The sequence below is a fragment of the Marmota flaviventris genome, chromosome 2 (genome assembly GCF_047511675.1).
Source record: "Marmota flaviventris isolate mMarFla1 chromosome 2, mMarFla1.hap1, whole genome shotgun sequence".
Taxonomy (NCBI): domain Eukaryota; kingdom Metazoa; phylum Chordata; class Mammalia; order Rodentia; family Sciuridae; genus Marmota; species Marmota flaviventris.
The window spans coordinates 26,943,118-26,957,676 of NC_092499.1; the positions used below are offsets into that span (position 1 = coordinate 26,943,118).

General features: G+C 52.3%; 1 protein-coding gene across 4 annotated transcripts in view; it reads right to left on the minus strand.

Annotated features, from left to right (window-relative positions):
- Positions 1–944: 944 nt before the first annotated feature.
- Positions 945–14,559, minus strand: part of Esrrb (estrogen related receptor beta) — a 157,970-nt gene continuing 144,355 nt past the window's right edge. For all 4 annotated transcript variants that reach the window (XM_071606681.1, XM_027931626.3, XM_027931629.2 and 1 more), the window contains 2 exons: positions 7,793–8,062; positions 945–1,189 (listed from right to left, as the gene is read on the minus strand). In XM_071606681.1, coding sequence (XP_071462782.1) covers positions 945–1,189; positions 7,793–8,062 — 515 coding nt within the window. The remainder of the gene's footprint in view (positions 1,190–7,792; positions 8,063–14,559) is intronic.

Sequence of the window (14,559 nt, forward strand, 5' to 3'; positions counted from 1 at the left end):
ACCCCATCTCCAGGGCTCCCCTGCACCTGCACCTGCTCTCTGCTGCTGATTCTTTGTGTTCTGGGCAGAGGTTGGTTGGGGTCTTTCCCATCCTGCCCTCACCTCTCCCACAACTGCCAGCCTTAGAGAGTCCCCCACGCCCTTGGGCGGGAACTTCCCACCAACCCTCTGGTCTGGACCTGCTCTGAAGGAGGAGGAGGAGGATGGACGGAGCAGAGGAGCCCCCTGCTCTTCCCTGAGCCCTGGGGTCACTGTTGCTGGCTGAAGTCATTTCAAGTGAGCTGAGGTGGGGCAGGGGGCTCCTGAGCAAGGAGAGGAGGAGGAGGAGGAAGATGAGTGGCGGGCAGGTGGGAGGGCACAGAGGCGGTGGCCCAGGGGTTCTATCTAGCCCGGGGACACCCAGGTTTCCTGCTGTGTGTGTGGGGAGGGTAGGGGGCTGAGAGGAGGAGGAGGCAGCCATCTGGATTGTGGAAGCTATTAGCCTCACGAGGAGGGAGGCTGAGGGCCTCGGCACAGGCAGGGCCTCCGGGAGTTGCTGCTGCCCTCCACCTGCCCTGAGCACTGCCCACCCAGGCCCCGCACCCCAGGAGGGCCTCCTGGTGGCCTGGCAGGGATGGTGGGCACTTCCTCTGGTGGTCTCCAGTCCCAAGGGGCGTCAGCCCTGGGCCAGGCCTCAGCACTGCTGGTGAGAAGGAAAGACATACCAAAGAAAAAGCGGGTGACAGATGAGCCCCACGCCCCTTCCCTCCCGTCCTGTCCCGTCCCCGTCCACCCACCCCACTGCACCCAGGAGTCTGCACACACAGCCAGGAGGCGGAGGCCCCTCCGCTGGCACAGCTTAGAGCCATGATACAGGGGTCGAGGTCGAGGCTGGTGGCTGTGAGGGCTCCACCGCGGTCGGTCATCGATCTGTCCATGGGTGGGCGTGGTCTGTGGGCGGGCCGTCAGACCTTGGCCTCCAGCATCTCCAGGAAGAGTTTGTGCATGGGCACCTTGCCCTGCAGCTTGACGCTGTAGAAGTGCTGCACGGCCTTGGCGGCCGTCTGTCGCAGCAGGGGCAGCGTCAGCAGCAGCTTGCCCGTCCTCCGCGGCTCCTCGTGGCGCTGGCTCAGCTCGTAGTCCTGCAGCGCCTCATGCAGCAGGTCCTGCAGCTTCTGCACGGCCTCCAGGTCCTCGATGTACATGGAATCTGCAGGCACAAGGCGCGTGTGAGTGGCCGGCCGCACAGGCACAGAGAGGTCACGCTGCGGGCCCGAGGCCACAGAGGACACAATAGAGCTGGGGCGCAGACCTGCGTCTAAGGAAGGGGCCACCAGGAGGCACCCACACTGATGCCAGAGGGGCTGGCTGTCTGCGTCCCTCACCTGCCAGATGCATGACATTAATTTCTCTGTGCCTCACTTTCCTCATCTGGGAAATGGGATAACTACCTCAGAGGGTTAAAGAAGTTATCCTGCCTAAGGGCTAGAACAGTAGGTGTCACCAGTGCATGCCCAGGGAGCAGGTCGCCATTGCCATCACCATCACTGTCACTGTCACCATCCTGCTGGCGCCAGCTCCTCTGGTGCACAGTGCAGTCGTGAATGCTGCAGGTCCCAGCTGCAGACACAGAGACAGGGCCGAGCAGGTCAGGGAGCCCCGTGGTGGGCACTTGGGGCCCAGTGATGCAGGGGCTGGAGGAGGGCTCTAGATCCTCAGGGAGGGAGCTGGGGTGGCTCAGTGGCAGAGTGCTTGTCTAGCATGTGTGACACCATGGGTCCCATCCCAAGCACCGCAAAAGATGAAAAAATAAATGGGAGGGACTTTGAATTTAGGCCACGAATTGAGGATTTGAATGAAATGCACCTAACTCTCACCACAGCAGGGAGGTGCTGCTGACACTACGCTAACATGCATTTGAGTCAAAGGGAATCCCACTCCCTGGGGAGAGAGAACCAGACTTCTTTTGACCTTCCTCGATGACCCTGAACTGTGGTGCCCAAGGCTGGCCAAAGGTGGGAGGACTGGTTGTTCCTGGTGACTCTCCCAACCCTCTGGGGCTATACTCTGCCTGTGCCCTCCAGGATCTGGCCTCTTTCTCGGTTGGGAGCAGTAGAATGACAGAAAAGACTGTAGAGGCACATATGCTGTGTGACTTTGGCCAGTTTACTTAGCCCCTTTTAGATGGTTTCTTTATCTGTACAGAGCAAATAGGCACAAAGACGTATAAGCTGGTGGTAAGGGTTAAAGGAAATGGCACATCACCAGGTACTTAGTTGGCACCTAGTATTTACCTATTATTATCATTATTGGGGGGACTGGGTCTGGGGGGAGTGTCCTTGCAGGGCTGGGTAATCCTTGGCCATACCCAAGTCTCCTCCACATTTTTCCACAGTTACCAAGACAGCAAGGACTCCTTTGCCAATTGGGAGATGGAACGTGGCTCTGTTCCTATACTCTAAGTCATTTACAGTCATTTACAATGTAAATCAAAATGTGGCTGGTCCCTGCAAGGCTGGACCCTGGCCACCTGGATTCCCTGACTCGGTCCAGCTCCCCCTCCCTGTCTGGTCACCCTCCTCTCCTTCCCCCAGGAGGCCAAAATTGGCAGGTGTCTTCGACCAAAAATGAAATAAAATAACATTGCAAGATTAATTTCTCCACAATCCATCAGCACGCCTGTATCGATGGCATTGATAAACTGTTAATTACAAAATCAATGGCTATGAATTTTTCCCGCTGTCAGGGAGCCCTGGAGATGGCCGGGATGTGGGGTGAACGGCGGACCGCAGGCTCCCGAGGGGCTGAGCTCTGGGGCCTGGCCTCACTCCAACGTGCTCTGCTCCTACCTGGCATGAGCCACTAAGCGACTGAACCCTGCCACGTCTCATCTGCTCAACCTCACGGTGGCACCCACAGGCCACCAGGACCTCCTCAGTGATCTCCTGGACCCCATCTCTCCTCCATGCCACCTGGGTGATCCCCAAGGCTGGGGACAGGTCACTCGCAGACATTTCTTGGCTCATGTGCTGAGGCCATTCCAACCCAGGCCGGCCCAGCCTTGAGCTTCTTGTCACATGAGATGAGGTTTAAGGAACCTGGATTCTTGCCCAGTGGCATCTAGAGGCCACCCTGTGTTCAGGGCACAGGTGTGAGATGCTCGGGGTGCAGAGGGCGCGTTCTTCCCATCACCCTTGCGCTGACTGCTCCACTGCAGAGCCTTCTCCACTCCCAGCTGAAAAGCCTCCCGGAGCCTCTGCATGAGCCTCCACTGTGCTGGGATCAAGATTTGGTTCTGGCTTTGCCCATGTTCATGTCCCCCCCATCTGGGGTCAGGGACTGTATCCAATGGCCTCTTCCCCAGGCTGCCAGCACTAGGCCTGGCAGAGACAAGCAGAAGCACCTGCGGCGAGCAGGTGCCTCACTGTGCAGAGGAGGAAAATGCTGCTCAGAGAGGTTGGCTGCTCCAAACTCACAGGCAGGGTTTGAACCTGGGGCTGGCCGGTCCTGTGCTGTTCTGAGCACAGGGACCAGACGGGTCCCCTCTGCCCTCTGGTTGGTTAATACTGGCCTGGGTAAACTCGGGATAGAAACTGAGAGTATTTGGAAACTTTAGAGCAACTTGACAGGATACGTTTTCCTTATGTCTATTGTATCTAGTAATTTTTAAAAAATGGGCTGATACTTTGTATTTCTGATTTTTAAATTTCACTTTTATAATAATTCATTTTTGTTGTATTTTACAAAATGATCAGCCTGTGATAAATCAAAAAGTTTAAAACATTTAAAAACGAATCCTTCATTACAGGCAACTTGGAAAGTGCTGTTTTTTGTTTGTTTGTTTGTTTGTTTTGGGGCACTCAACCACTGAGCCACATCCCCAGCCTCCTTTTTTTAAAATTTTATTTTATTTAGAGACAAGGTCTCACCGAGTTGCTTAGCGCCTTGCTTTTTTGCTGAGGCCATCCTGCACTCAGAGAGTCTCGCACCTGCGCATCAGCCACAGGATGGCCTCTAGATGCCAGTTGGACAAGAGCCTTGGAACCTCATCCCACCAAGGGCACACTCGGGCAAAGCTGGGTGCCAGAAACCCCTGCTGGGTGTACATCCCCGAACCGTGGAGGGTCTTCAGGTGGTATGTGTGCCTGACTGTGTGTGCACACACAGACATGTATGATTAAGAGACAGATGAGCTGCCTCCTCCCTCTTCACTTCTCCCAAGGTGAGCAAGCCCAAGCTCTCTGTCTGGTATCAATTAATCAGGAAAGTCCAAAATGGAGGACTTTGCCTCCCAAGCCCGGCCAGCCTCCGGGCACTGTGCCCCACTCCCCTGCTTCCTGCTATGACAGCTTTGGCCCCCCTCCTCCCCATCAGAATGCCCCAGAGTGCCCAGCGCCTCTTCAAAGGCTAGTTAAAGGCTTCCCCCTGGAGGGGCGCAGTGCAGGAGATGAAAGTCTTCTACACGGTGTCATGATGGAGACGTGACATTACATGTTTATCAAAGCCAGCGGAACGGGAAGACACCACAAGTGAGCCCAGAGGGAGCAATGTACTTCAGTTATGAGCCACGCATCGATGTGACTGCGTCACTGTAGTGGGCTGACTTTAAGTCCTTTGGGTATCGCACTCTGAAGAGTGGGATAACCGGGTCAAATGGTGGTTCCATTCCCAGTTTTCCAAGGAATCTCCATACTGCTTTCCAGAATGGCTGCACCAATTTGCAGTCCCACCAGCAGTGTATGAGTGTGCCTTTTCCCCCACATCCTCGCCAGCACTTATTGTTGCTTGTATTCTTTATAACTGCTATTACTCAGCATTAAAAGAGAATAAAATTATGACATTTGCAGGTCAATGGCTGGAGTTGGAGAACATTGTGCTAAGCCAAGTAAGCCAATCCCAAAAAACTAAAGGCCCAATGTACTCTCTGATAAGTGGATGCTGATCCATAATGGGGAGGGGGAGCGCATGGGAAAAATGGAGGAACTTTGATTGGGCAAAGAGGAGCAGGGAGGGGAGGAGGCATGGGGGCAGGAAAGATGGTGGAATGAGACGGACATTGTTACCCTAGGTACATGTATGACTGCACATGTGATGGGCCACCACATATGTATAACCAAAGAAATGAAAAGTTGTGCTGTGATTGTATACAATGAATCAAAATGCTCTCTGCTACCATATATACCTAATTTAAATTAATTAAAAAAAAAAGAATGATGCATCGAGCCAGGTGTGGTAGGGCCTATAATCCCAGTGGCTCGGGAGGCTGAGGCAGAAGGATCCCAAGTTTGAGGCCCTAAGCCACTCGGGGAGACCCTGTTTATAAAGAAAATACAAAAAAGGGGGCTGGGGCTCAGTGGTTAAGTACCCCTGAGTCCAATTACCATTACCAAAAAAAAAAGAAAAGAAAAATGCATCAATACTGCCTCCCTAAATGTAACAAATTTCCACACAATGCAAGATGTTCATGATGGAAGAAACAGGGGTCAGGGAACTGGGATGGTGGCATATGGAACCCTATGTACTATCTGCCTGATTATTCTGTAAATCTAGATCTACACTAAAAAAAGCTCTAAACGGTATGTACATTCCTCACCAAAGAATACATTACAATTTTGGACTCTGAAAGTGTAAACAATCCCTATGAAATGTTAATTATTATTTTGTATCATTTATTATTAATAAAATGGAACTGAACCAAACACAGTGCTTGCCTCTGTATTAGGTGAGGGTCCCTAGGAGCACAGCCTCGGCAGGGGCTTGGGTACAAGGACCTGTGGAGGGCATGCGTCAGGAGACAGGAAGTGGGGGGGCAGCAAGCAAGGGGCACGAGGCCCGATCCACACAGAGCTCTGATCCAGTCTGCCCTCACGTGTCCACCCCTGGCTAACAGTGTCCAGGGGTGGAGCCAAAAACTAACTGCCTGGGGTTGGGCGGAGCAGGGCTGAGTCTAGGAGGGTGACTGTGGGCAGTCAGCAGCAGAGCTCAGCATCTGGAGGGATCGGTCACATTCAGGCAAAGGTCTGAATGAACCATGAAGCCACTTTAGGGTGACTTAGGTTAGGGTGACCAGCTGTCCCAGTTTGCAGGTATGAGGGGTTTCCTGGAAGGTGGGGCTTTCAGTCAAAGCTGGACAGTATGGAGCTCACGGGTCAGTTGCCCTGCGTGTCCCCAGCAGACTCCCTCTCCAAGTGCTGATGACACTTAGTCTCCTCTAACAGGAATAGGAATGGTAATAACTAATATTCATTGAACTTTTCTTCTAGGCCAGGCACTGGACAAAGTGCTTTATCTCCAGTTGTTCATTAACCCTCACAAAAGTGCTTGAAAGAGGTATCAGAATATCCCCACTGCACAAAGAACAGAGCTGAGCAAGGTCCTGCTGCCAGGGAAATGTCAGAGACAGAATTTGAACTTGGGTCCTTGTGACCCAGACCTGAGTGGTTAGCTTCACCACACACTGCCCTGCAGAATTCTATGCATGCCTTGCTGGCAGACTCCTGGGCAGGGACCCTGTACTCCTCCTTCAGCCCCAGAACCCCGTAGCCTGCATGGGCTCAGTGCACACATGGACACATTCAAGTTCACTCACCATTTCCCAGTCCACCCCCTTACCCTAGGTAATCTAGCCAGAAGTTGGTAAATGGTTAAATGGGATGAATCCTCCCTCTCTGGGGGCATTCTGTGAGGGAGAGGTGGTACTGGAAACTGAACCCAGGGCCTTGCACACGCTAGACAAATGCTCTACCACTGAGCCTCATTCCCAGCCTGGGAATCCTCCTTTTTAGACGACAGACTAAATGGTTCATTTGGAAAGGTTTCATTTTCATGTGTTCAAGCAATTTGATGGAAAGTTTTAAGGAGTAGATAAAAGCTTGGGCTGATTTTGAAATTAGGTGACCCTGGTTTGGGTCTTAACTCTGGACATTTGTTATTTTTAACTCTGTGACCCTGGACCGTCTTTCTTCACTTTTCCAGCCTCAGTTCTCACATCTGTAAAATGTGGCTCCAATAATTAAAAAATTTCTCACAGGGCTGTTGGTAAGAATTAGATCCAGGCTGGATGTGGCGGCACATGCCTATAATCCCAGTGACTCAGGAGGCTAAGGCAGGAGGTTCATGAATTCAAAGCCAGCCTCAGCAACTCAGCGAGGCCCTAAACAACTCAGCAAGACTCTGTCTAAATAAAATATTTTTACAAAGGCTGGGCTGGGGATGTGGCTCAGTGGTTAAGCACCTTTAGGTTAAATCCCCAGTGGCAAAAAAACCAAAACAAAACAAACAGGGGCTGGGGTTATGGCTCAGGGGTAGAGCGCTCGCCTGGTGCATGTGAAGCCCTGGGTTTGATCCTCAGCACCTCATAAAAGTCAATGATTAAAGGTATTGTGTCCAACACAACTAAAAAAAAAAAAAACAAACCTAACTGAACAAGCTGAGCACTTATTACATGCCAAGCATGTTGTATGCATAATATAATTGTGTATAAATAAATCCTTCCCATAGTCTTGTGCAATAAGGTTTGTTTACTGTCCCCATTTTATTGATTAAAACAAAAACTTGGGCTCAGAGTGAAGCAGCTCGCTCAAGAGGGGGAAGCAGGATTTGATCCTGAGCAACGTGACTCTGTGTCCTTAAGCAGCATTTAGATCTGAATGTCACCGTCTTCTCAACTCCTGGCTACCTGCTCTGCCCCGTCTCTGCTGCGGACAACAGGGGCAGCACCTTTCGGCCCTCTCCACCCTTCGCAGCCCGCCTTACAGCCCAGAGACGCGGCTGCAGCTCCCCACTGCAGCTGCGGACCCCATGTGGCCCCTACCTGAGTTAGCCAGAGCCAGGGCCTTGAGCGTCACAAACTCCTCCTTCTCCACCTTGAGCTTCTTGTACCTGCGCACCAGCTGCAGGATGGCCCGGTAGAGCTCCAGCAGCCCGGCCAGGCGGGAGTGCTCCTCGTCCATGATGTAGTCCTCGGCGTACACCAGCTTGTCATCGTAGGGCAGCGAGCGGTACACGATGCCCAGGATGAGGATCTCCATCCAGGCGCTCTGCAGCAGGCTCATCTGGTCGCCCAGAGAAAGATTCGAGAAACCTGCGGGAGGAGGGCAGCGGTGATCAGGGGCAGGCTCTGTCCTTGGCACTGCCAGAACCTGCTGCAGGGGGCATTCCTGGGTAGCTGCTAAACCCACGTCCTTCCATGGTGAATGAGCCACACTCAAAACTCACAGGAAGGACTTACATGACCAGAGCTCCACATTGGTCTTGCTAAGCCACCCATGCTGGCCTCTACCCTGCCATCCTCGTGCCTCAGCCTTCTGAGTACATCACTCTCCTTCAACAACGTTTTGTCCTGGGGGGTCACTGGGGTTCCCCCTCCCTGCTAGCAAGAAGGCCGACTCCACAGTGAATGGAGGTTGGGTAGGAGTGCCTCCAGAACCAGGAAGCCGCCTTGCCCTGGACTGGGCCTGGGCTGGAACCCCTCTCCCGGTTCACTAGCACAGCTTCTCTGTGGGCTCACAAGTGCCAGGCCTCAGCCTCCTCTCCTGTGTTCCTGTGGAGTCTAAATGAGATGGTGAGGACAGGAGGACATAATTAGAATTTGTTGGGCTCTTATTAATATGAGCTAAGGCCAACATTTGTCAAACGAAGATGACATACTGGAACTGCATTATATATGTACTTAACATAGGCACCGCCAATTAACATCTTGATTAACAAGAGGCCAAGAAAGAAAGAGTAAGATCACTGATTCTCATACAGCTTTTCTTTTTTTGTACTAAGGATTGAACCCAGGGGCACTCAACCACTGGGCCACATCCCCAGCCCCCTTTATTTTCTATTTTGAGACAGGATTTTGCTAAATCGCTTACAGCCTAAGTTGCTAAGGCTGGTCTCGAACCTGTGATCCTCCTGCCTCAGCCTCCTGAGTCTCTGGGATGACAGGCGAGAGCCACCATGCCTGGCCACACATCTTAACTACTAAACACGAGGCAGTACCTTCCCCAGGGGCTGCAGGATGCTTCCCACACTGACATGCTACGTTGATTTAAAGGAGAAAGAGTGTTCACAAAGCCATTGGCTCCGTGCACGATGGGCTACAGAAATTAAGGGATTTTTTTTTTCTGGGGTAATTCTGCCCCTGAAGGGATCTGCTGACGTAGGAGCTCGCCCTGCCTGGCTGCCATTTGCTGATGTCACGGTGTCCTGAGGTTGAAAAGATGCACTTGAACACCCAGCAGCACTCCCAGCACACGGCGGCTCTCAGTGGCCCTCAGCCGGGCGCTGCGAAGCTGCTGATGTCCCGGACACCTGATGTGTCTCACTCCTGTCTTCCCGTTGCATGTGCCTGTGGCCTGGGTGCACCCTGTTTTTCATGGCTGATCTCCTTGGCTTCTGTGATCCATCCCCCCTCATCTGTCCCTGGTTTCCAACCAGTGTGTGACTCTCCACCCCTAGGGGGCGCTCCTGGAGAGGCAGGCCACCTCACCGGGCAGGCTGTCCTTAACCTGGTCCCATCTGAACAGCCTGGGCTTTGGGTCACCAACGGGCTACTGGAACATGAGGAGATCAGCCAGAGAGTGGGAAGGGTTGCAGCCACCCACACGGGGTGAGGAGCTGATTGATATGCCTTCTGGGGAGAGGCTGGGACACAGAGGGGTCAGCTGTGTGTGTGTCACCATCTAGATCCCCAGCATGGGCGAGGGTGCGTGGGGGCCGGGGGAGTCGGGAGGTAATAAAAGATAGATAGAAATGGACATTCAATTTCTCTTATCAGGTCTCTGAGTAGGAGAGAGGCCCTGGGCGACATTAATTAACAGATACCAATCAGCCCGCACGGGAGGGTGTGTGGCAAAGTGCCGGACCGCACTGCGAGGGGCGTCTGGGCCGGCAGACTGGCAGGGAGGATGGAGGAGGAGGGCAGGGGTGAGATTAATAGACAGCCCCACTGGAAGGTGGCAGAGAGGGAGGGCCAGGCAAGAGCCAGGCTTCAGGAAATGCGGGAGGAAAGCCCCTGTGGGCTGATCACCCAGGTAGGAGGTTTACAAGAGCTGGCGCCATGGGTCTGCTCCTTTAGTCAGTCGACAAATATTCACTGAGCACTTACTAAGTGCCGGGCCTCTGCTTCACTGGGGACTCAACAGGAAGCGAGATGAGCTCAATGGGCTGTTGGAACCCACGGAGATCCATCGGGACAGAGAGAGGGCTCCAGCCAGAACTGCTCCCTGTCTTCAAGACAGCATGGTGAAGAGGGGGGCTTCCTGAATCACCAAAGGTCACGAATGATCACATAGTTATGACCATAAGAAGAGCAATGGAGAGTGGACAGCTCTGGGGACATGCAATGGGACCATGTGCCAGAGAGGGCCTGGGGAGGCTTTGCAGAAGGGTGACTTGGGGACAGAGCTCTGCAGGAGGATGCTGAGGACACCCGACACTGAGCACACTGGACTGTTGTACTCCACTGCCAAGCACTGGGCCTGCAGCAGAGCAGGGCCCAACCCCTGTTCCCAGCGGAGGAGAGACTGGACGTCCCCCAGGTGACAAGACATTAAAGCACTGTGTCGAGTGCCTTTGATCCTTGGACTTGGATTCAGACTTAGCTGCCTCTGCCCACCATCGTGTAAGACTCAGGAATCAACCTGGTCTTCGGTGGGAGTTGGGGGCACCTTATTGGAAAGTTCTGTGCCCCGTGCGCAGGCACAGCTGGGGTGCTGTCCCCCCAACACCTCGCTGCTAGGCTGGTGTGGACAGTGGGCTCAGCCCCCGATTTCTCTCCTCCTCCTTGAACATGCAAATGTCCTGGAGAGAAGAGAAGATTCTACCAGATGCTCCAGAGTGCCACACTGCTCCATGTGGGGAAGGAAAGAAATGTTGGCCATCATCTAACTTTTAAAATAGTTCAAATGCTTCCTATTATTTGAAAAAAGGAACACTAGAAGAAAAACATGAGAAACAAACACGGTTCCCTCTAGGAGGGCACGGGATGGAGGTGGGGTATCTGCGTGCACATTTTAACGTACTTTTGGCTTTTCAATCATGTCAAAGTTCAACATGTTCGAAAATAAAGTTAAATCATAAATACAGTTTAATCAAAGACAAAACAACAGGCATACTCCTTTCAATTTAGCACTTCCACCTCTCAAAAGAGTATCTCCCAGAAAGATACACAAGGATTAATGTAACAGGGTATTGATTCCATTACTGTTTGAAACATCACAAACAGAAAACAACCTACACGTAACTCATGTGAAACACTTAATTAGATAAATACAATGTTCAGTTAAATGAATGGCATATTAGAAACTACTAGAAAGAAAGAAGTAGAAGCCAAGGCACGGTGGCGCATGCCTATGATCCCAGCAGCTCAGGAGGCTGAGGCAGGAGGATAGCAGGTTCAAAGCCAGCCTCAGCAACAGTGAAGTGCTAAGCAGCTCAGTGAGACCCTGTCTCTAAATAAAATACAAAATAGGGCTTGGGATGTGGCTCAGTGGTTGAGTGTCCCAGTACCAATAATAAATAAATAAATAAATAAAAGAAGAAGAAGTAGAACTGTTTGTGTGGAAAGGCAAAAATACCCAAGAGCATAAAGAGGGCATTGGGAGCACAGACTCTGGGCTGGACGTCAGAATCTTTGCTTGCTGACTACCTGAGATGACCCTGGGCAAGCCCGCCTCTCTGAGCCTCCATTTCTTCATCTGTAAAATGGGAAAACCATAGCACTTGACTTTGGGGGGTGGTTCAGATGCAATGCGCTGACACGTGGAACACCAGAACTCTGCCCAGCACACGGGAAGTGCTACCATTTGGTCTAATTAAAGGAAAAACCGAGTGTAAGCACTGTTGGAGTGGGGGTGGGGGTGGAGACACTTCACAATGTTGTGCACATATAGGAAATTTCCAGAAGGGTGCGCAAATGGGGGATTGGAGAGGCTTAGTTCCACCATATCTGACCTCTTCACATATTCCTTTATTTTAAACCCAAAGCAGCTGAAGCACTCCCCCACGCTTCAGGAAAGCTCTTTCCACCTCCACCTTTCTAACCTGGGCTGGGTCTCCTCCTCCAAGGGAGTCAGAGATTCCAAGCCAGGGAGGCCCTGGCATTGTCCACTGGGAGAAGCTGTGGGTGTGGCTGGGTCCCTGGGAGAGCAGGGCTGCTGGGTGGGGTGGGGCTGACCCTGGGCAGCACTGCCACTCCAGGCCCCTGGGTCGAAGGCCTCCCACCAGGGGCTTTGCTGCCCCAGAAAATTTCTTTATCTGCACCATCAGATCTAACAGCCTCCGTGCTCTGCCCAGGCCCCATCCCCGCCCCCCCCCCCCCCCCCCCCCCCCGCCCGTGATCTGGCACCAGGAGCATCTAGAATTTAAAAAAAGGAAAAAGAAAGCACATAATTTGTGGCAAGTGGAGTTCATAATCTGTTAATTTATGGTGGTCTCAGCCGACCTGGAGGGCCATTAGAGAGGTAATAAAGGGAGATGTAATTATAGGATCTGGGGCCACTGCAGACACAGCTGCTGTCACTCGGCAGCTCATCTTTCATCCAGCCAGACGGCAGCTACCTGGGAGCAGGCCGCCCAGGGACCCTGCTGAGGAGGCCTCTGGGGAGCCCCTGAACATGCAGCCTGGACCGGGCAGGGGCAGTGGTGACTCCCCATGAAGGCTCCCCTGGCCTGGCCGCCCAGCCTGCGTGGGAGGGTGGGTGACCTGCTAGTCATGTGTGGAGGCTTCAATTCATCAAGAGCTTCTCTCCGCCTGCTAAAGGATGCTGGCTCTTGTCCTAATTTCTTGCTCACAGGAAATAAGAGGTGGGCACTCTGAAGACGCTTACCCTTCAAGCAGCCCAATACTTGACAAATTCAACCTCAGACTGAACTGAACTAGGGTTGCCATTCTGAGCAAATCACAACCCTCCCTGAGTTCCCCATGGAACTCGTCCTTGGTCCAGTGAGATCCTTGGGGCAGAAATTAATCTACAGTAGTCCATTCTCCTATCTGAGGTTTCACTTTCTAAAGTTTCAGTTATCTGAGGCCAATTACCATTCTAAAATATTAAATGGGAAATTCCAGAAATAAATGATGGATCAAATTTAAACTGTATAATATTCTGAGACCTATGACAAAACCTCATGCCGTCCTGCTCTATTCTGCCCAGGACACGAAATAATCTCTTTTTCCAGTGTATCCACACTGTATATGCTACCCACCCTATTCACCACTCAGTAGACATCTAAGTTACCAGGGCAACTGACACAGTACATATGTTCATGCATCCTTGTTTAATAATGGTCCCAAAGCACAAGAGCAGTAATGCAAAGGAGGCACCAGAGCATAAAACACAGAAGAGCAGACTAACTCTGACACTGTGCGGCAGTGCATACAGGGGACAATACTGTATTTGGACAGGATTTGGAACCATCCATGGTTTTAGGCCTCCATGGGGGTTCTTGGAGCGTATCTCCCACAAACGAAGAGCCCTCCTGCAACTCCTGTCCCAGCTACAACTCCAAGCAGGAGACCCTACACACAGTGAGTGCACACTTTGTGCACACCAAGGCCAAGTGTGTAGTGCTCTTTTGTGTGCCTGGCCTTGGACTAGAGACTGGAAGACACTGAAGCAAGGGACATGGTCTCCTGTTGCTGAAGACAGCAGCCTCTCCAGAGATCTAGTCCTGAGCAGTCTGAAGTGGCCAGTTCTTCTTTCTGTCCATTCCAGAAACAAAGTGGATAGGAGCCAACACAGTCTCAGGGTGGCCTCCGCCTGCCCGTCTCTCTCTCTCTCTTTCTCTCTCAGGGCTAGCTCACCTTGTCATCTGAGATGGAATTAAGTCGATTAGTTCAAACACTGGGCAGTGGGTGCCACTGTCCGTACCGTGAGGTCTGCATGCGGGGACAGAAGACTTCACTAATTAATTTTACCTTAAACACTGGAAGGTCAGACGCAAATAATTCAGCTTGCAGATTAATGCCAAGTAGGAAAATTTGCAATTGAGACAGACAAATGAGCCCCTATATTTATTTTATTCTTTTAATCCAAAGGAATTCAACTTTGGATGAGGAGAAACGACGGAGATCTCATGGGTGATGACGACAACCACGGCAACCGTCTGGCATCACCAAGTGGCCACAGGATGGGCTGCGTCCCCCCACGGGGACTCCATCAGGACCCCCATCTTACAGATGAGGACGCTAAAGCTTGGGAAAGCCAGGTATCTTGCACAAGGCCAGGGAGGACAGAGCTGGGATGGAGCCCAGGCCACCTACTCCATGTCCCCAGCAACCACTCTGCCCTGCCCCTCCCAGATGGGAGAAGAATGGGGGCAGGCAGACGGACTCTCCTGGTCCTACTCCCCTCCGTAGGAGGTGTTATGGGAGTGGGGTGATGGAAGGAACCACCAGGTGCCACTCCTAAGCCATCTCTAGGATGCAGTATCTTCTTGACCAGGAATAGGGGTACGGGGACAGGCAGGGGTAGATGTGTGCAGTTTGGCCCTAGGTTAGTGGAGCAATCCAGGCTGAGGGGGCTTAGCAGTGGCCTGACCCCATGTCTGTGCTGAGCCAGCACTGGGCAGATTGAAAAACTTCTCAGTGTA